The sequence below is a fragment of the Perna viridis genome, chromosome 2 (assembly GCF_037379345.1).
Source record: "Perna viridis isolate PV_CMFRI_1.1 ecotype Kerala chromosome 2, ASM3737934v1, whole genome shotgun sequence".
Taxonomy (NCBI): Eukaryota; Metazoa; Mollusca; class Bivalvia; order Mytilida; family Mytilidae; genus Perna; species Perna viridis.
The window spans coordinates 28,732,831-28,754,085 of NC_142446.1; the positions used below are offsets into that span (position 1 = coordinate 28,732,831).

Sequence of the window (21,255 nt, forward strand, 5' to 3'; positions counted from 1 at the left end):
TAACTCGCGAAGTATAATATATGCTTAAATGAACTCAAAAGTTGTTATTAGTGAAATAAAGTAAAATATATTGATATATTTAGGTACTGAAGTACTACACAGGATTATTTCCTTGATGTTCTTTACTTGAAATTTTCAATTCAGTACTTTCTTATGTCATTTTAATCGCCTAGCAGCACATGCTTTCCACGTAAAGCAAAATATGAATGTCGCATCCTATACTTTAAGTAGTAAACTCCGTACTATTTCAACAGCAAGTTTAGACTTGAAAATAATAATGATATCGAGTATTCTGTTTCAAATCTATCTCCAAGGCAAAAGTCAAGAGGTCAGTTCAATAGAAATTAAATTAGTGCTGCTTATCATAAACAATTTTTTGATACATATTGCTTCATAACTTTCATAGCATATTGATTAATCTACAAAGCGGAGCTCCGTTCCCACGTGGTTTGGATGTTGTTGACGTAATGCGAAATAGTATGGTTATTTACATCAATTTTAAGCCAGCTCTTTATGTGGATTATAACTAATTCTTCCTATTTGAGGAGGACATTTGTATTACATCAATCTGACACGTCTCAAAAATTCCAAATTAGTAACAACAACAAAACCATCTTCGTATCATTGCAAATTTCCACGAAACACTAACACGTGACTTCGATCGTCCAATCCCTTATCACGTCATGAATTACTTCGCCTCTAACTTAATAAATAATAAAGTTTCAAAATTAAAATTGATGAACAAGATAATTCTAATACTTTTCTGTCATTATTCATACCCTTGCTCTATAAATGGAATAATCGAAATATTTTCTTTTCATTTTGTTTAAACTTGGTAAACATTAGCGCCAAATGCAGAACATGTATCCATCTTTTAGTATTGGCGTAAGATTTATATGTGAACACACCAGATTTTAACTGTAGAAGTGAATCCTTGTTAGAGATTCGCCAACATGTTTAATGTTGTTAAATAGCATTAGCAAAAAGGACTAGAACAGTTTCACTGCCGGGTGATCTGAACAGACATTTTTCAAGTAAGTTTTAGTTAATTGATCCAAAAGTTAATGGAAAATCCATCAAATTTTACGAAACCTGAAAAACGTTTTCTTGTATTAATGAATTTATATTGAATAGTTTTATTTTCTTTATTGTAATGTAATGTATTCAGTTTTTAAATGAATACGTTTTACTTCCTTTATTACGCGCTTGTTTAAGTGGATCGTACATGATGTTGGACGGAATGTTTTGTTCTGTTTTTTTTTTTTTCGAAACTCCGGTGGAACTAGTTGAATTAAACGGACTTTCAATCTTTCGTATTGCATCTTTACGAAAGTACTCGATTTCATCGTAACTGGTTTATCACCAAGATGGTATTTCATTAATATAATTCAACTATAAGTCTATAACTTGTGTTACGTGAAACAGACGACTAGCCCGTCGTTATTAAACAATGAACTCCATATGAGGTAGGTGGGTATAAAAATTATAAAACCATGACATGGAATGTTCAGTGCGTTTTCTGTCTTTTGTTTGAAGGTTTTACATCCGTTTTATTTATGTTCTCTTTGACAGATCCTTCCAAGGGATATTCAATTATTTTGGCTTACATATAAGTGAATTTCATATTCAAAGAGGCTATGAAATATGAAGTAAGGCATGTCGAATGCCTGAAACAATACTTTCAAATTTGAAGTTAAAAGAAAAACGTTTTGTTAAAAAATGGGGGAAAAAATCAAGGTTTGGCGTAAAAGTCAATGCAGTTTGCATTTTACTATTAAAGTAGATATAGTAGATGTTGGGGACTCCAAGCGAATTGTGAAAAACACATACAATTCAGATACATATACTGTACCATAAATGTACTTCGATGAATCATATAACTGCTATGATGTGTTTTTATTTCATACGATTCTGTATGTTATATTTATATGCTGTAACTGCATTTATGTGTTTTTGATTTAACAATGTCCGAGTAAAACATTAAATGATAAACCTTACCTATGTTCTTAGCCTAGAATTGGGAGACCATTTTGCCACATAAACAGCATTTTTTTCTATATGTACAAGTGTTCGGGAACTGCAAAAGGAATGACTTCACATATAACAAGATACAGGTGTACGACTTGAAATTCCAATTCTCTTCATTCGTCATATTGCAAATAAGTTAACGAAATTATTGATTTATTTCTTTTTCTAGTTAAGAAATATCTTATATGTGTAAATTCTAACAAATGAAAACTCCTGCATGTCAGTCCATTAAGTAAATATTACCCTATATAAGAACTGCCCTAAACTCCCATTTTCTCATACATCCAACCATTAAAGTAATATTCGCACTAACCATCTCACAAGCTCTCATTCATAACTCCATCGTTAAGAGAAGTTTTTTTTTCCAAGTGATCTCATTGTACTTCAGTCATTGTAAAAATATCTATATTAGAGACCATCGGAAGTTTGTTTAGTCCACAGCCCTTGAGGTAAAAAAATGATTGATGGGGAAAAACGTTAGATATTGATATTTGATATGTTATACAACTATGATATCCATTTTCATTACTTAATACATTACGACCAAGCCAATCTAGGTATTAATTTTAGTGTATACTTGCTATATTATGTTGTTTTAGATTCTGATTTCTTTTGTTTGACGTTGTCTTTTAGATAGCAATGGCTTCAGCGATTGAAATCCTTTATGTTCGAGGCTTCGAAATAGCTTCAGCTATTGAAGTCTTTTATGTTCGAGGGTTTGAAATAGCTTCAGCCATTGAAGTTCTTTATGTTCGAGGCTTCGAAATAGCTTCAGCCATTGAAGTTCTTTATGTTCGAGGCTTCGAAATAGCTTCAGCTATTGAAGTCAATTATGTTCGAGTCTTCGAAATAGCTTCAACCATTGAAGTTCTTTATGTTCGAGGCCTCGAAATAGCTTCAGCTATGGAAGTCCTTTATGTTCGAGGCTTCGAAATGGCTTCAGCCATTGAAGTCCTTTATGTTCGAGGCTTCGAAATAGCTTCAACCATTGAAGTTCTTTATGTTCGAGGCCTCGAAATAGCTTCAGCTATGGAAGTCCTTTATGTTCGAGGCTTCGAAATGGCTTCAGCCATTGAAGTCCTTTATGTTCGAGGCTTCGAAATAGCTTCAACCATTGAAGTTGTTTATGTTGGAGGCTTCGAAATAGCTTCAGCTATGGAAGTCCTTTATGTTCGAGGCTTCAAAATGGCTTCAGCCATTGAGATCCTTTATGTTCGAGGCTTCGAAATAGCTTCAGCCACTGAAGTTCTTTATGTTGGAGGCTTCGAAATAGCTTCAGCTATGGAAGTCCTTTATGTTCGAGGCTTCGAAATGGCTTCAGCCATTGAAGTCCTCTATGTTAGAGGCTTCGAAATAGCTTCAGCCATTGAAGTTCTTTATGTTGGTGGCTTCGAAATAGCTTCAGCTATGGAAGTCCTTTATGTTCGAAGCTTCGAAATAGCTTCAGAGATTGAAGTCCTGCATCTTCAAGGTTTCGAAATAGCGTAAGCTAGCAACAGCATTTTTTCAGCAAATCAAACATAAATTCTATACTAAAACATGTTACAATCAAACAAGAAATGAGTGAAATCAAGTTGTGCACAAATACTCCAGAAAAGTTGTTGCTCCCAATGTATATTCTTTTATGACTAGTCCCAAATATGTTTTTATGTTAAGGCATTAAAGACTGCATTAAATTTGTTTAAAAACGTTGAAAACGACCGTATTCCATTATTATAATTATAATAATACATCAGCATATTAATTTATATGGTTCCTACATTTTTATCTTTTTCCTAAAACAGTTTTACCTTATTTAAGATAACTTCAAAAATCAAATATGTTTGTAATAGTATTGTCATTGAGAATAAAACTTTTCCAACAAAGGAAGGCAAACTATCACTGTGACGAACAACTTTCAATTTGAAAAACACAATCTATGAAGAAATCGTGTCAGTACATTGTAAGATGTTTCCAAGTAATTAAGGCCAGGGTTTCAAATGTTACGTGTAACACTCAATAGTAACCATAAATGGCTTTTATTTTAATGGAACTGGAATCAAAAAGGTCTAGATTGTAAAAAATACAAGTATAGAAATAATGTACTTTGTTTTATCTTGGTAAGTAATCATTCGGCATTGCCATTTCTTTCCAAGCATGACCAATTTAGTAGTTAATTGATAAATGTAGGTTTTAAAGCACTTCTTATTCATCTAACATATAAGATCTTAATATAATGTCATTGTGGCAATATACAGGTAATGTGAAGTACATTTATTTCGATTATTCCATAATCACTGAAATAAATCTAGAAAAAAATCAATAAAATTAAATAAAATAAATTATGCGAGATAAAGCATCTAATTGCATTGAAAATAACTAATTCCTTTCTATTCTACTCTATCTTTTCTCAATTAATTTTTTTTATTTCAGGATATTCTCACTGGTCTCCCTCATGGCCTTTATTCAAAAAGTACTAAAACGGTCTAGTTTCTCATTTGATGGTGAAGTTATTTTTTATTTGATTGACGCTTAATTGTCCTAGACGTTAAAAAACTAATGAAAGGGGCTCATCAGTCATTAAATTGTGAACTAGATTGCGAAAGTAGTCAAGGCGATCTAAAGTACTTAATTTCGTGAAGTAGGAAATATTCTATCTAATAATTTGAAAATTAAAAATTATGTGTAGTTAATGTTTACTTGACACAATTTTTTTCCTTCGACTCAATCTTAGTATGGATTTAGACACGTTTGATATAAATTACAATATGTGCCGCAACGAGTCTAATTTAGCTATAGCGATAGACCTTTAACGGTACATCATACCTATTATACGCAGCATTCTTTTCTGTCATTTTGCAAAATCAGAAGACAATTATATTTTTTATAAACTAATAGTGTTTGAAATGATGAAAAAAATTATATATTTGAATTATTTCAAATGATTTTTGACAGAATATTACAACGGTAAAGTTTAAAATTATTTTTAAAAAGTCTCCATTGAGGGGAAATGATGGGCGGAAAAATGTTCCATTGAAATCGCGGGAAAATGTTCCATGGAAGTGTATAGTGAATTTAAGGTTTTTTTTTAATATTGCAAGAAACTGAGTTTGGTGACCCCAATTTTCATTTTGAAATATGAAAGAATGTCAGTTAAGTGTTCCTTATATAAAGTTATAAGAAATTTTATCTTCCAGTTTCTTATAACTTTGAGAAATATTGAAACCCCCTACAGAATCTCTATAAAATGTAGTAAAATATTGGCTTTAATAAGGCTGAATTATCTTAAAATCAAGTTCGGTGACCTATGTTTTTACATTAAAATTCTAAAGTATGTTCATTCAAGGACTTCTTTGAGAAAAAAAAGGAACATTTATCTACTGGAAATATAAAGTATAATCTACCTTAACCTGTGATTTAATTTTTCTATGACCTCACAATCAGTATAGAGTATCCTTTTCAACTTGCAATAATGTTGAAAAGAACGATTCTGCAAGAGAGTATACTTTTAAACACATAATTGACTTTATTTTTTTCATTATGGTTTCATATCCTTACACAATAATAGGGTGTCATAAGCGTGCATAACAGAACAATGAAACATAAAAGTCTTACTTTGCAAATGTTCAGGTCTCATTCTTACAGTGTTTCATTTAGAAATTATGACATATTATGATATTGAAAACAGTGTTTTACCGAATGTTTCCAGTGTAAAAAAAATCGATAATTCACACTGAAATAAATTCGGTAACTTCACTCTCGCACTTCTCAAGCCAAAACTTCACAACGCGAATATCAATCCGCCGTTCACAAAACATAAAATTCATATTGAAAATACAGTAGCAGTGAAAAATAGAAGAAATCTATCTAATAAATAGGATAATCAATTGGTTATCGTAAATAACCAAAATATGATCACTCGTGTCAAGAACGCATAAAGATTTAACTCGTGCGCGGAACAAGTTCCGCACATTATTTAAATCTAGGCGTTCTTCGGCACTTGTGATCATATTTTGGTTATTCACTCTTTCCAATTAATTATCCTTTTACAAGTATTACCTTTTTACAGTTATATATACTGCAAAAAGGGTATAAAACTTCAGTGATCAAGTCATATGTCACTGATCGTAATCATTTTGGAATTAATGAATAATTAATACATATAAAAGTTAAGAACTAACAAAAACAACTGACAATATCATAATAGATCCCCTTTAGTTTATAACTAGAAATCACTTTACCGATGAAATTTAATTATACTTAAAATGATTTTATTCTTGTGAATTTTTTATAATAGTGTTTGGTTTGTTTTCTTGGAACCATGTTACAAATGTATTTAAGTCTAAAATCGGACACAAAAAAATCCCTAAAATTCTATAGTAATGTTTATTTGCTGAGATCAATGTTGTATTAATCAGAGTTTCTCATTTTTTTTCCCTCAAAATAAATTGCTTTTCTGAAAACATACATTAAAAACAAAAAGCATTAGAAGTGAACTTAATTCACCAAATACCTTACAAGTTCTGTCTTGGACAAACAATGAAGAAGATTGTGTTTGATTAAAATGAACACTTGCTTGCTCGTGATCTAAAACAGAAACCTGTGATAGAAAAAAAACTTTAATGAACAATATTATTGACTATCAAAATTGCATATGTGCAACTGTTAGACATTCTTTTGACATTTTAATTATCAACTGCAGACTGCAAAACAGAAATATATCAATAATTACTTATGTACAAACAGTGAATGGACATCGGTAATATCTTTATATGAGAGACTAAATCAAGTTTAAGTACAGAAAGTTGCATGAAATCACCGAAACGATTGGAACTATTACACTGTCTAACAATGTAGAGCGTTATGAACTAACCTTTTTCATTTTCACAAGTTTGCCATTGTTTTTTTCAGATATGATACTTCATTTGATTCTCCTTAGTACATTATTACATTCCATCGTCTATGGATATCGATGGATAGGAATGACAGAAGAATATCCTGATAAGATCATTCTTCAGAACAAAGATGACGGTAACCTTTTACAAGAACTGAATTCATTTTTAGAAACGTCATATTCTGACAATGCAGATAATTTAGATCTACAAAACAAAATATTGAGTGATGACAGTAAGATGGACGTATATGATAGTGAGAAAACATCGCATGTTCCCGACTCTATATTGACATTTAATCCATTCAGAAGCTGTCTGGAGAAATATATTATTGATGTAAAACAATTGGTTTCATGTGTACAAAATGTAGGAGAGAACCTAGAGAATAATGAGGTATCAAAACGGAGACAAGGAATGTTGAAGTTAAACGCTCCTGGTTGGAAGCGAAAACGCAGAGATACCCACCAAGTATTGTCACGTGAATTAACAGGTCAGAACGAATATCGTCTTAACAAGCTCATCAATCGCTTTCTTATGCGGAAACGACAGAAGCTCCGATTCAATCCATCTGGATGGTAAAATAAGAGAACTTGATAAGTGTTCGATCAGTGAGAAATAAAACTGTTTTACTTACACCTAATCGTCGTCATAAAATAACGCATTTTGTGTCTTCGATGTTTCTTGTCAAACTCTCAATTGAATTGCCACTTATAGTAAAACTTGTATAAACCAAACCCTGATTAGAAACCTGAATCCTTCTGAAGTCCCTACATCTGCCTCCATAGAACTATTCTTCAGTAATGGAGGTATATGGTTTACACAGTTTTCTCTGTACATGTAGAGATGTTTGGTGAGAAAGTCATTCTCAATACCAATTTAAGTTCGGAAAATATAAGCGTTTTATGCGTTATGTGGTCTTGTAACGTACTTGAAAGAAATGTTTCTCATTTATTCCTATCATTTTTTTTCAACAGTGTCTTTTATATTTGTACCACATGACAAAGATATCTGTAGCTAACTTGTATACTTACGATCCACAACTCCACGTTTAAAATCAACTTGTCAAAACAGAATTTTTAAGAGTGTAACTACCAGGTCATCTACCAAAATATCAATTTGGGGGTTTCGCTACTTGGACTACTTACCAAATCACTGCCGATAGGAGCCTAGCTAACTGGAAAATTTACCAAAACATCACCGATAGGAGTTTAGCTAGCTGGAAAATTTACTAACCAAAAGCATCCTTATTAGTGTAAATACTTAGTCTTTAGTTACTTACCAAACCTCCATGTGTAAGAGTGAAACTACCTGAACTTCGTAAGAAGTGTAGCTCCATGGAATACTTACCGAAAATACCATATTTAGGAATGTAGCTACATGGACTACTTACCAAAAACATCACAAAAAGGAGTGAAGCTACTTGGTCTATATTCAAAAAGGGTAGCTTTGTACCTCTTTTTTCTACGAAATTTATTTTAGTCATTCTCCTGTCCACTTTCTTCGAAGATACGATACTTTAATTATTGGCGTTATTGTTATTTTCTTTACTTACTTAATTTTATTTACTATTGCATATTTCTTCTGTAATCTTAATAGTAGATTTATGTGTTCGAATGTCAGTTTTTAGTGTTTTTTTGTTTTTTGTTTTTTGTTTTTTTTGTTTGTTTTTTTTTTCTGGCTCGTGGTGTTAAGTTTTGAATTCCTTTCAAGTAATAGATTTATAATTGAGTAAAATAATTCTGAATACTGACAACTTTGTTCATATTTGAATCGCTTTTTTTATGAAAAACATTGTTGAGAAAATTGTCAAAACAAAAAATACTCAATGCAAATGCAAAATGTGTTTTGTTTAGTAATATCCGCTGCTGTCGTAATAATAACCCCTGTGACTTGTAAAGTATCACAAATTATTTTTTTTTACTTAAAGAGTGATAATCAATCAGAGTTTTGTTAAAAAGCTGCATAAATATTGCTATTAACACCATATGCTTGGGATTACCTAAATGTTGGCAGGAATACTGGAAGCAGATAAAAGCCAGCTGACATGTCCTCAGAAAAATTTCCCTGGATACACACTAATATTATTTTCCAAATGGCGGCAAATTTATATGAAATGAAGTGTTTTATTCTTACATTCTTTTAATTTTAAGAAAACCCTTTCTCTCTATCTCATTTGGTTAATCATATCCCGAAGTTCAAAGCTTTTAATATCGTACTTTTATCAATTTATCAAGTTGCCCAAGCGAAGAAAATTCTTATGCAATATAATTCACAAATTTTAGTTGGCGTTATCTATAAGCTTCTTGTTTTTATTTATAACAGCTTAGTTTAACATATTTTGTTTTTTAAGCTGTCACTACTAAATATAATTAATTAAAGTATCTAAATTATATGTATCTTTTTAAGGGGGTTTTTAGAAGTTGGAACTTTCTTCCCTACATTTTATAAAACTAAACATTCCGTGATAACAGTATGATGAATATTACGCCCGGTAGGACATTTCCGTTAACATGAGAATTATTTTATGACTTGGGTCCATGCAAAGTTAAGCAGGCAAAAGTGTGTCGACTTTTAAAAATATTTTTTGTTATTTTATTTAATAGAATTATATTCAGATTACTTCATTATTTGCGTTTAAATATGTGGGAGAATAGCTACTGCTATGATGATTCATTTTTATTCTGTAGATCAAGATATACTTACTTATTTTTGGATAGTGGTAGTAGTGTCCAGACAGCGTTTTTTAATGTTTGGTTTGCAGATAGTCGGTCTATGGTGTTACAGATCGAGGATCAATCATCAGCTGGTACTGTTGCGAGTATTGTGGAGTACTCAGTTCTTAATCTGCTTTGTTAAATGTTTTGGTACATTGCTGACTACCTTTTAAAGGTCAGCTGACTTGGCATGATAATGAAGGTTTTGATGCTTAATTTAATTTACAAAAAACTGATACAATATCATTTGTCTTTTATATAACTCATGCTGAAAGTGTCTAATTTGGAATTAATATCACATAGAATAATTGATAAGCGCGCTGTGTTTACATTCTTTCCAAGGGTTAATTACAAGACAGATTTATATGTAGTAAATTATTGACTACATCATAGCTTTTGGTTAATACGTGATGGGCTAACTAACGTCATAGCCCAAAATTACCAATTTGGACATGATATACGGACATGTTTTCTGTCTATACTGTGTAGGGTACTTCCTTGGCAGATATTTTTTATTAAATAAAAGTTGCGTATTCTTGTGAAAGTAAACTCATAAAGCCACATTCAATGTACATGGATTACATAAAAGAAAGAAGAAACAACAAACTACGTATACAAACCAATTAATACGTTAAAAAAAACACAGAAAAAAAGAAAATACAGACTCCAATGGAATGTCGGATGTTGCTTGAGTGGTAGAGTTTGCATTCTCTGCAGTTTTTGAGACATCCACGGAGTCGTTTACTTCATGTCCCGTAAAATGCACCTGAGATCAATCATAGAGAATGAAAAAAAATATTCACAAACTCGTTACCAAACTTTAATACAAAATATAATAGCACTAAAAAGGGTATTGCTCACCTGGCCACAGTCAGGAGATGTTGGTCAGTATTGTGTCTTCTGTCGTATTACCATTTAGTTTGATTTTGAAGAATTGTCATCGTTCTGTTGCAGTGAATTGTATTACATGTACTTTTGTTGGCAATGCCCTTCAGATCTTACTTAAAGGTGTGCTAACAATTGTCGAAGACCTTTTGGTGATCTCTGAAAGTATTTACTATTTTGTATGTAGGTTATACGTTGGTGCATTTGTTACGTGTCACATATCCGTTCTTCTTTTCTATCCCTGATTTTTGGGTAGATGGACATATCATATTAGTTATTAAGATTGTTAAGATGATGGTAGTCAGATTTTGTCTTCCGTTAACAAGTCTCGGCTCGAAAAACTTGATAAGTGAAATGTTTAGTCATATGTGAGTTAAAAGCATAAATGAATATACATTTAATGCATTTCGGAGTGCTAAGAAATAACGAAGAATAAAATATTGATAGAAGTTGTCTATCTTTGACTGAATAAAACGATCATTTTAGTTTGAGTGCACAGTTTGAAATATGTTCGTACTTTCGACGAATTTATGTAAACAAAAAGATTTAAGTAATAAACATGAATAAAATGAATGATAAATCGTTAAAAAATTTTGCCAAGTTTGTACGGTTGAAAGATAAGAAGCAGCAATACCGTCAGTACAAGTGAGAGGAAATCCGTGAACAACAAACGACAAGATAACAAAATAAGGGAAAGAAGGGAACAAAATAACTAAGTATACGCAGAAAAAAGAATAGAACGAACCCCACTAAAACCCAATGCTACAACGGAAGGAGGAACAGTTCCTACTTCTGACAAGACGCCCATCGTGCTCTTGTTGAAAGTCATATCAGGTGAAAGATGGAGAATATCTATTATCGTCATGATACTGGAAACGGACACTTTATTCGGTCAATAAGGTTGTGGTGATCTATACAGCTTTCGGAATGACGACCTTAATATCCTCATCCATAAAGCTTTCGTGTAAACCGGGGTGAAATGGTCTGAATTTCTAACAAAGAAATGAGAGACATAAACTTTATTCGCTGGAGTAGATAAAATGTTACAATACTTTAAAAGGAGTAACATATGGTGATCTCTCTCTAAAGCTATAGCTTTTCTGAAATATTGTTCATTTTTATTAACACCTAGTAGTAATTGTTACGACAGATTATAATATATAAACGTAATTGAAAACAAAAATTGGCTGAACCATGCTTTGTAACTACAATCCTTTTTAAATTGTTTTGTTGTTTTTTATGCAATATTTCCTTATGTTTCATATTTAAACAAAAGCAAATTCACTATATCGCTTCATTTCCTTTTTTACTCAAATATTTAAATTAGCCCAATCACAGAGGGAAGAGTGATGATGGATGCTGGTTGGGTATGTCTCCATAACATTTATGACTTTATCTTTGAACCAAAGACACTTGTTTGATATTTTTTATCTGGCTTCAGACCGGATTTTGTTTTACTTCAAAGTTGAATTTTACGTGAGCATTTTTTTTGTGTTCAAAACCAAGATTACGTCAAGTACATATAGGTCATCAAATATTCCACAGAATTATGTATTTAACGTCATGAATAGTTGTAATCCCATTTGGCAATTTTCAGTCTGAAAGACAGACTTAATAATTTATAGACTTTTATCTTTTCATAAATGTTTTATGGGTTAACGTGCAACATCAAAAGATTTATAACAATCAAAATCTTCGTTTTTATTAAAGACTTCAAACATGAAATGTTCAGAAGAAAGTTACAAAACCTGATTATTCGATGTTGTAGGTATAATTATATCGAAACATAATATTAGAAATGTTCGATGCATTTCTTCGTTTTTTGATAGGCAGTTGTAACTTTCTACATGAGCGTATGAAGAATGGCTGAAAAAGTCAATAATCACATGTTGACCAGTATTGTATGTATACCGCTACTATTATCAACGACATTCCTCTTGAAATTGATTTCTTATATGGACAATTAAACATGGCATAACACATTGGAAGATGTTTCCAGAAAAGAAAATGACACTTAACATACTATTGCATCTAGCACAGAATCAGTTTGTTTTGGCAATTTTTTTCTTTTTGTCCAAATTTCAGGGTCTGTATTAGAAGCGTTAACACCAATATTGAATTATAGGAACATCTTATAGAAAATAGGTAGGTGCTTGAAATAAGTGAAAAAGTTTTTTTTAGCAGTTAATCCAGTATCATTGAGGATAAGAAAAACAAGTCAATACACAAGAAACTAAAGCACTTGCAATATACCCCCTCCCAAAAAAATAATAATAACAACAAAACAAACAAGAAAACAAACAAACAAAAAAAAACGGTAGTAACTACTGGTGCTCCAGAAGGGTATGCACGTCCTACTCCGTCAGCGGCACCCGTCACATTGCAAGGGAGCAAAACCCAGTGAGTACCTAGCCACAATAATGTAGCTCACCGATACATGTCATGATGTCATAAAAACAATGGAGTAATTCAAACCTAGGCGGTATAATAATTCAACTCTGTTTGATGATGGAAATGGTGAAAAATTATCCAAAATATATACTTAATCGAATCTGAACAATAAAATAGTGACGTACATGGTATAAATACTAATAGGTTTTCGTGTTACACGCAAGTTTAGTATCCTTTCATTTATAATATGTCCAAAAGAAAATATATTTGAAAGATTTTACCTATTCAACCTAGTATTCAATTGGCTAGTATGATAAGCACAACAACAAAGACAATCGACTATGTGGATGGAATATGTGAGATAATGAATGTTCGGATATTAAAATGATCCCTTTATAACAATAGTTTTAGTGGAATACCCACATAGAGTTATAAAAACACCTTTTAAAAGGTCACTTTGGTGCTATAACTTTCCCTCACCATTCCTGGATATATAGTCTTAACAAAATACGTGATTTAGGTTTTGATAGTTTATATGTAAAAGTCTCCATACTAGACCCTGTCATTTATATATACATTTCATGTCAATTTTAAACATACTAAGACGAATCAAAATGGGTAAGAAAATAGATAATCTTTCTCTATTTTTGTAAGTTGATACAAAAACTACAGATAATTAGTTCCTTCACGCGGCATTAAAACTTCTTGTATGTGTAATTATAATCTTATGGCATTAATACTAACATTTTTTCCTTGCTACATTAAATCATCAGCTAACTGCATATTTTCAACAGCAACAAAAATTTGGCCAATTATTTGTAGTCATATAACTTGCAAGCTCCGAACAAGCTGGCGTCCAAAGCTACATTATAGACGCTGCTGACAGCCATCTCAGAAAATGTAAGAATATCGCATTTAGTCGGAAAAGTGAATGATTTTTACCAAATCGGAACACCTGTCTTTCTCGTTACACAAAAGAAAAACCGTTATTTTTCAGTGTAGCGGAAATGGCCGAGTATTTCCGATTTTGATTTTACGCGACGTGAATCTAGTTAAACGACGTTTGATTTGAATGATATTTGAGAATTTCGAAAGGTCTATCTGCAAGAGGTGATTAAAGGGGGGCAACGTCTGACGCTGCGTGGAGCTTGTTGCTTTTGATGATTGTATACCGTTATGTTGTTAAATCGCTGATGTCTCGAATCAACGGGATTTAAAGAATACGCCACTTCTAACAGAACAATTTTGATCCATTCATTTGCTGATGACATCGATGAAAAAAAAATATGGTATAAGATATGGCATGATGTTATACATTTCCACGTGTAGTAAGCTGCGGTTTTGGTGATAACTTTTAGTCGATTTCCAAAACTGATATTTATTCTTTGTTCCTGGGTGCAGTAGGTTAAAGTTTAGAAATAATCGTAAAAAAAAAATAAATTTTGTACCTATGTAGCTGTCGAATTATAATATTCATCAACATAATATGATTGACTATATAATTATTAACTGTACTGATCACATACTATTATAGTAACCATTTTTTTTAATTACTAAGATTATGGAGATATCTTGACATTTCCATGCTTAGACGAACTGTCATTTATCATGCAGATATCTCACTGTTAGAGCTTTGAAGGACTCTCAGACAGCCGAGGTCAGAAAAAAGCCTTTATTGTGTACAATGAATTACACGAAGCAGTATTACAAAAGATGGCCTATAAACAAGTATGATCATCACAGGAGATTTAGAGAATGGATATTTTAGGAAAGTATACAAATATTAGTTAGTCTCTTATTTTGTACACCGACTACAATTTTGAAGTTTAATATTATCTGTGGGGAGGAGATTTATTAACCAACAACTTTCACACTTCTGATATGTTTTAAAAATGCGATTGACGGTCCATTCATTTGTAGAAGGCTACTAGATGTAATATAATACTAGTACTTTTTATTCTTATGTTCTTCAACAGCGTTTTAGCTGACGATAACATCTAAAAACATAAATTTCGTTTTAAAAATCAAAAACCTACACAGCGTTTATTGATTTCAATTATGAACATACATATTTGAGATATTTTCTCATGGTCTACATCAATGTGACAACTAGCATATATACACTTGAATCGTGGCTGCTGACGGATAGGGAGTATGGATGGCTCATCTGCAATACAATTCAGAGGCAATGATTCAATACTTTATCATTTCCTACATATCTAAAGTGCAACCTTTAATACCAACTGCGTTCAAACTACAGTCTTGTGTAACTGCAGTGGTAGACTTGCCACAAGTCACTCTGTAATATATATATATATCATTTGATTAAATATCATAACTATCAAATAACAAATGTATTACAGAGAGACTTGTGGTAAGTCTACTACTAATCATTTAACCGATCATCACTTCTTCAAAGCTTTGAAGAAAACAACACGATTGCTAGTATTCTAATAATTATTGTAGACAAAATATTCCTCCGTAGTTTTCTGACTATGGCATAAAATGTATTCATGTATACTAAAAAATAAACGGTTAATTTTAGTTTTTATATATATCATAAAAATATGTCATTTATTTTCAACCATTTGTTTCTCGACCTCTCGTTATGGTAACATTACCTAAAAGCCAGAGGCAAAAATGTATCTTTTACATCATTTGCATGTCGTACGACTGTTGATTGTATGGTATTACATTTATATATTGGTTCATAATTTCCTTGTGTCCTAAATGACAATACATGTATATTTTAAATTAAAACCTAAGTGAAACCTTCCGTTGATGTTTATATCACTAAAGTAGTGTAAATCGGATTGTATAGTTATTCTGAATGAATATTTAAAGTTTTAACTATTTATACAATAGTCGACGTCACACGTCACCTTCTAAGTACAGGATCGTCAAGGACTAAACAGTAAAATTAAATTCAAAAAATTTATGTTTCCGACTGTCATGGGAGTATCACCAACAGTGTAAGTAAACTTGTGTCATATTTTTTATGTTACCACCATTGTCAGTGGTGTACCTAGCCCTATTCTTCCTTTTTTTTTTTAATGTGGAATGGAAATGTTTAAAATTCCAGTGTTCGTTTAATGGACTTTTAAGGAACATGCAGTTTTATCAACAAGTCACAGTGCTTACTGTTTAACTTCGTCAGCTCTATTCAAACTTTATAGATAAGTCATTATCTTGCTATTTCAATACAATTTGTGTTGCTATAGGTCTTATTTTAAACTTTAGAAACGTCTGACAGTTTTTAAAAGGACTTTTCAATATATTTTGTTTTCTGCTGCAGTAGTAGTATATATATATATATATTTATGATCGCAACGTGTGCAATTAGACGACGCTTGATGTGAATTAATTACTAAGGTCAAGGGTTAATTGTGGACCATAGATATTATGATACTGGGGCTACATCGTCATTCCTCCAAGTCATACTTTATGTATATATTGTATGATAGGGTATTACTTGTTGTATATGTGTCAAACGTGTGGTTGGAATGCAAACAGATTTGGTGTCTTTAAACGGCAATAATTAATCAATCTTAATAGAAAAAATCAAATTGAGGTATGTTCTAAATGGGTACTTCAATACAAATGACAAAATAATCTCAAGTAGTTATTCAACGATGCATGCGAAGTTCATTTTATGAAAGGAATAGTTTTCATTGATATATTTTGTAGCTTGGCAATATATGTGGAAAAGATTGTTTGTTTGTTTGTTGGGGTTTAACGCACGAGCAGCAATATTTCAGCTATATTCAGGCGATGAACATGAAGTGGGTGATAAAATGAACATGAAATGATGATGAAATGAAAAATGGGATTGGACACAAGGATAATGGGGTCGACAAATTTTGATTGCCACTAGAAATAAGGAGAGGTGGGTAGGGTCGGGCAATTTAGCCTCCTATGGCGGAGCCCTATGGTTCCTACTCCGGGAGAATACCACAGTAGGATTTTTTAACGTGCGAGGAACGTGGCATCTTTCCCAACACGGTGCACCACTATGGTTTGCGGTCAGGTTTTCCGTATTATAGCCTGACAATACCAGCATGTAACACACCAGGGGTACCCCATTCAACCACCTGGGGCACACAACCCAGTTGCTCAGTGGGCAGAGCGCCCTAACCCCCGGCTAAGGTTCTGAGCACTATTTAGTCGCCTTTTACGACAAGCATAGCGCTGCTGCAGGCCTATTCTTTTAACACCCGGACCTGCACGGGGCATGTGGAAAAGAAAATAGGGGAATAACTGACAGAATATACCTTCGTGGGTGTAAAACTATTTCATTGAGTTTTCCATTTCAGTATTAGGTCATTATTTTCACTGCGCATGACCATGAAAATATAGTATGAAATTTTATTATATTTAGTATTGCAACAGTGTTCAATAGTTAATCACAATAGGACGTGTAACAGTAGGCAGTAAAAAAAGAAGAGCTTAAACAAATAACCTGATATTCGTTACAACGTGTTTTTTAAAATTGAAAATTCCTTTTTATCAGTTTATCGGGATGTGGTATGTTAATTTGTAAAGTGTATCCCTAAAAATTTAATTTCAATTGACTTCAACCAAAGATTTAAAATATGGAGACTAAACCTGCAAGTACTTAATCACAAAAAAGTAAAATCAATTACCATTGTCACCATGTTTTTACTGTCTTATCATAACCGTTCAGTGGAACTTTAACCACTGTTTTGAGACAGTAATGGTTTTGTTTTCTCATTGACACTGTGTGAGCTTTTGATAATGAAAGGTTACATACCACCCCCCACCCCCCACCCCGAAAAAAAAAGCTAGATATAGTAGTTAAAGTTCTCAATAAATACCGTATCATAAAATACTACTAGGTCAGACTTTAAAATGCAAATTACAATTTCATTAGTTGAAGGAATTACTACACGACTGATTTTAAGAGTCATGTGTTATAAAGGAGAATATTATTATATATTTGACTGCTTGCAAATGTTATATGACTTTACCGTTTGAGTCCGCTAATCTTATCCTTGTTGCCTATGTGTTAACTCGAAGTCTTTAAATCCATTTTTATTTCGTTATCCGCTATTTTCAAGACAATGCTAGTTCGAATTAAATTATAGCTATAAGAAATAAAGGCTCATTTATGTTGACAAAGAGCACACAAGCAGAAATTACATTACTTAACATCGAAATGTTACAGACTGTACAAATGTAGTCCAGCTGGTATGTGAAAAAATAAGGGTTTGGCGATGAAAGCACGATATTTAGCATGATTGTAGTGTTTCACATTACAAACAATAAATATTAGCTGTGGACCCACCTTGAAAATTTAAAATGGCCGTCATTGTTATTTAACATACTTTGGCTTTTTTCGCTCCAGTAAAGCGAACAAAAACTGCAAATTCTGATGGACACCAGAAAAGTAAATGTTTAAGCAGTTGACCACAATGCGAAACAAAAATGGCTTGATGCTTCAATATGGCAGCCACCATGTATGAAAAAAATCAGTATCGAAATTTGAGAAGAGTTGCATAAAAAATGTTGATCCCAAGTCGATGTGTAGGCGTTTGTATATGTCAATACAAATTTGGATTTACTTTTTCAGATGTTCTGCAAAGGTATTTTCGCTAACTCCAAGCCATAAATGATTTGCTTTATCAAAGACATAGCAAGTAGTAACTAGTATGTAACATGTCGAACAAAATTTAACACATGAGAAAGAATTCTACAACCAAATTTTTCATTGTATGGTCTTCCAAAGTTTTTTTTCAGACGCAGTCAGTATAGTTTCACTATTTACCCCTTGACCTTAAAGACACTCTTCTATGGAAACGCAAGTTACCTGATCGCAACTGTTTTTTTCCGACGCAGTCGGTATAGTTTCACTTTTTACCCTTTGACCTTGAAGACGCTCCTCCATGGAAACGCAAGTCACCTGATCGTAATTTTGTATCCCAATTGGCCAAACACTGATAACTTAGTTGCGTTCGAAAAAAACTGTATCGAAAATTAAAATTGCGTACCACGTTTTATTTTCTGAATGTGATGTAGAAAATTATAAGTAAAAAGAACAAATTTTACTACGTCGGCTGTCTTTATTTTTAAAGATAGTATTGTTTCCGATTGGGCAAATACTGATCACTCAGTGGTGTTCGAAATACTGTATCGAAAATTGAAATTGCGTGACATTTGTTATTTTCTTGAATGAAATGTAGAAAAATTATTAGTTAAAAGAGCAAAATTTTACTGCGTTAGCTATCTTTTTTCCAAAGATAGTACTTGTTTACTATTCCCATTGGTATTTCCTACATTTACACTCAGGAAAGAATTACGTCTTTTTTTAAGTTTTCGTTTATTTTATGCTTTTAAAAAGTATCTGATCAATGACTGATGGTCAAAGTCGTGTTGTACTTAACGTCAGTAATTTTCAAGTGGTGTTTTCTTCTCCCCACGGAAAATGTTCTATAATGCAAATTTAATCCTCTTTAAAGTATAATTTGTAACTAAAATATTTATTGAACATCTGTTGTTCGCTAATGTTCTTACAATTCATTCTGTACGTTCAGTAGATGATCTGATGGCATTTCGATCTTTACACGGCACTTTAATATTAAGTAGTAATTAAGATCGGATTTATTTACACCTCCATGTCTCAGTTGAGAGTGTTTTAACCTTAGCCTAGTGCTATGAAACAGATTCGAATATGGTTTCTGAATTTTGTACTGTCTAGCCGTTCAGTACGGTGGTGAGTAATCCTTGTGGTCATTTGTCTGAAACAGGACAAGATGTTGTTAGCTTTACAAATCAAATATACCAGTGGCTTATACAAATCTATCGAATGTTTACAGTGAAATAAGCCAACATTCAAACAAAAGATAAAAAGAAATGAGAGTAAAGCAATATCAAATGATAAATCTATGAAATAAATGTAGTGAACTACGGACGGGGCATAAAGTAGAACGACACATTCCTCTAGGAAGCTGACTGGATTGGTGGAGCTTAAGTGTTTCTCATTGTATAGTGTGTTGCATAATAAGTACTCTACAAATAAATAAAGATACTATATAAAAGTTCTCAAATTGCATCATTTTGGTTTTGTGATGTATAAGATGACACTCCACATTTGGGTTTATCCTTCTACGGTATGCAATGAACATATCCTGGCTTGCAAACTCTTTGTATTATAAGCAAAAAAATGCACGATTTTAAATGAGCAATCTTAGCACAACATTTATTTAGATTATATCAAGCTCATAAAACATGCATTCTTTTAAGTGGATATATATATTAGATATTTGCCTTAAAATTCCTTCTTAGAAGCCCGGTATTCCTCATTTATTATGAATATGAAATGTTTTAAATGCTTCAGTATGGATATGTATAATACTGAAAAAACAATACACAATTATTTAGTTGTTTTAACAGTTAACGACAAATATAGCCATTCAACTTAACAATTGAATTTTAAAGCATATCAAACAATATTTGACATGTAAATTGACACTTCTTATATAAATGTCCCAAGAATCGTGTTTACAAGCTAAAATTATACCCAAGGATTTGGGATCAAATTCAGATGTGGCGTGTCATGAAAAGGAATTGGTATTAGTGACTTTTAGGTTCAAAAGATTAAAGATGGATTAAATATAATATAAATAAATAAATATAAAATCAATAAAAAGCTTAGGAATGGAATACTGCGGAATGTTTGACGTACAGTAAGTGTAGTCATGTTTTTTAAGTTCAACTTGATTAAAAGATTTGGTTGTTGTAATAACCAATGTTTATACTACAACCAGTAAATATCTTAATGTAAGAAACATAAAAAATAGTCAAGAACATCTTGAATTAAAAGATAAAAAAAATATATCGTTACAGTTATACTTTAACTTTTCAGATTCCCTAAAAATATTTCAGTAAATCTTAATATGATGATAGTCATAATAAAGACAACATTAAATTTTTTCAGATGTATTGGTTTGTTTATTTTGAATCCATGTTTTCATAAAGATTTACATTTACAGTTTACCAAGGAAATAATCATTCCAAAAGGGTCTCTTTCTTCTTGCAAAAAATAAATCCAATATCGGGTCAATGTTTTGTAAAAAAGGAGGGCGTACTTAAATCATGAACCAAATATCCGTTCTAAATAGTGATCTCATGTGAGAAAATAACAATACAATGCTGAGAGGATAGGCAGACAGAAATCTGTTACTTTTGAACAGAATAAAAAATTGTCTTAAAGAGTTTTTGGTTACAATAATCATTATTTAATAGATGATTACTGATAGATCCCATATAACGCAAGGAGTCAGTAAATGCGTCATGTCATGTAAAATATCAAACAGATGCTATAGAACATTCTGGAGGCTAAGTCGTGA

At 32.0% G+C, this 21,255-nt stretch overlaps 2 protein-coding genes and 1 long non-coding RNA gene across 5 annotated transcripts in view; all 3 read left to right on the forward strand.

Annotated features, from left to right (window-relative positions):
- The first annotated feature begins 756 nt into the window (after positions 1-756).
- On the forward strand, positions 757-7,900 carry LOC148624510 (uncharacterized). The gene is made up of 2 exons (XM_088567141.1): positions 757-1,034; positions 6,919-7,900. Exon 2 carries the CDS (start codon positions 6,921-6,923, stop codon positions 7,476-7,478), a length of 558 nt encoding a protein of 185 aa, XP_088423267.1. The 5' UTR covers positions 757-1,034; positions 6,919-6,920; the 3' UTR covers positions 7,479-7,900.
- A 3,931-nt stretch (positions 7,901-11,831) lies between these two features.
- LOC148624511 (uncharacterized) lies at positions 11,832-15,491 on the forward strand. 2 transcript variants are annotated; one of them, XR_015919689.1, is made up of 4 exons: positions 11,835-11,865; positions 12,584-12,643; positions 13,712-13,789; positions 14,504-15,491. It is a non-coding gene; the product is annotated as an uncharacterized LOC148624511 (long non-coding RNA). The 2 variants fall into 2 exon arrangements; XR_015919688.1 differs by lacking the exon at positions 13,712-13,789 and having other exon boundaries at positions 11,832-11,865.
- A 181-nt stretch (positions 15,492-15,672) lies between these two features.
- The window catches only part of LOC148624512 (cytosolic phospholipase A2-like), a 29,436-nt gene continuing 23,853 nt past the window's right edge, over positions 15,673-21,255 (forward strand). Inside the window, exon 1 of one of the 2 annotated variants that reach the window (XM_088567142.1) lies at positions 15,673-15,861. In XM_088567142.1, the coding sequence (XP_088423268.1) occupies positions 15,827-15,861 (35 nt within the window). In that variant the 5' untranslated portion in view covers positions 15,673-15,826. Of the gene's footprint in view, positions 15,862-20,260; positions 20,593-21,255 lie in introns of those variants that run through there. The other variant, XM_088567143.1, reaches the window with a different exon arrangement.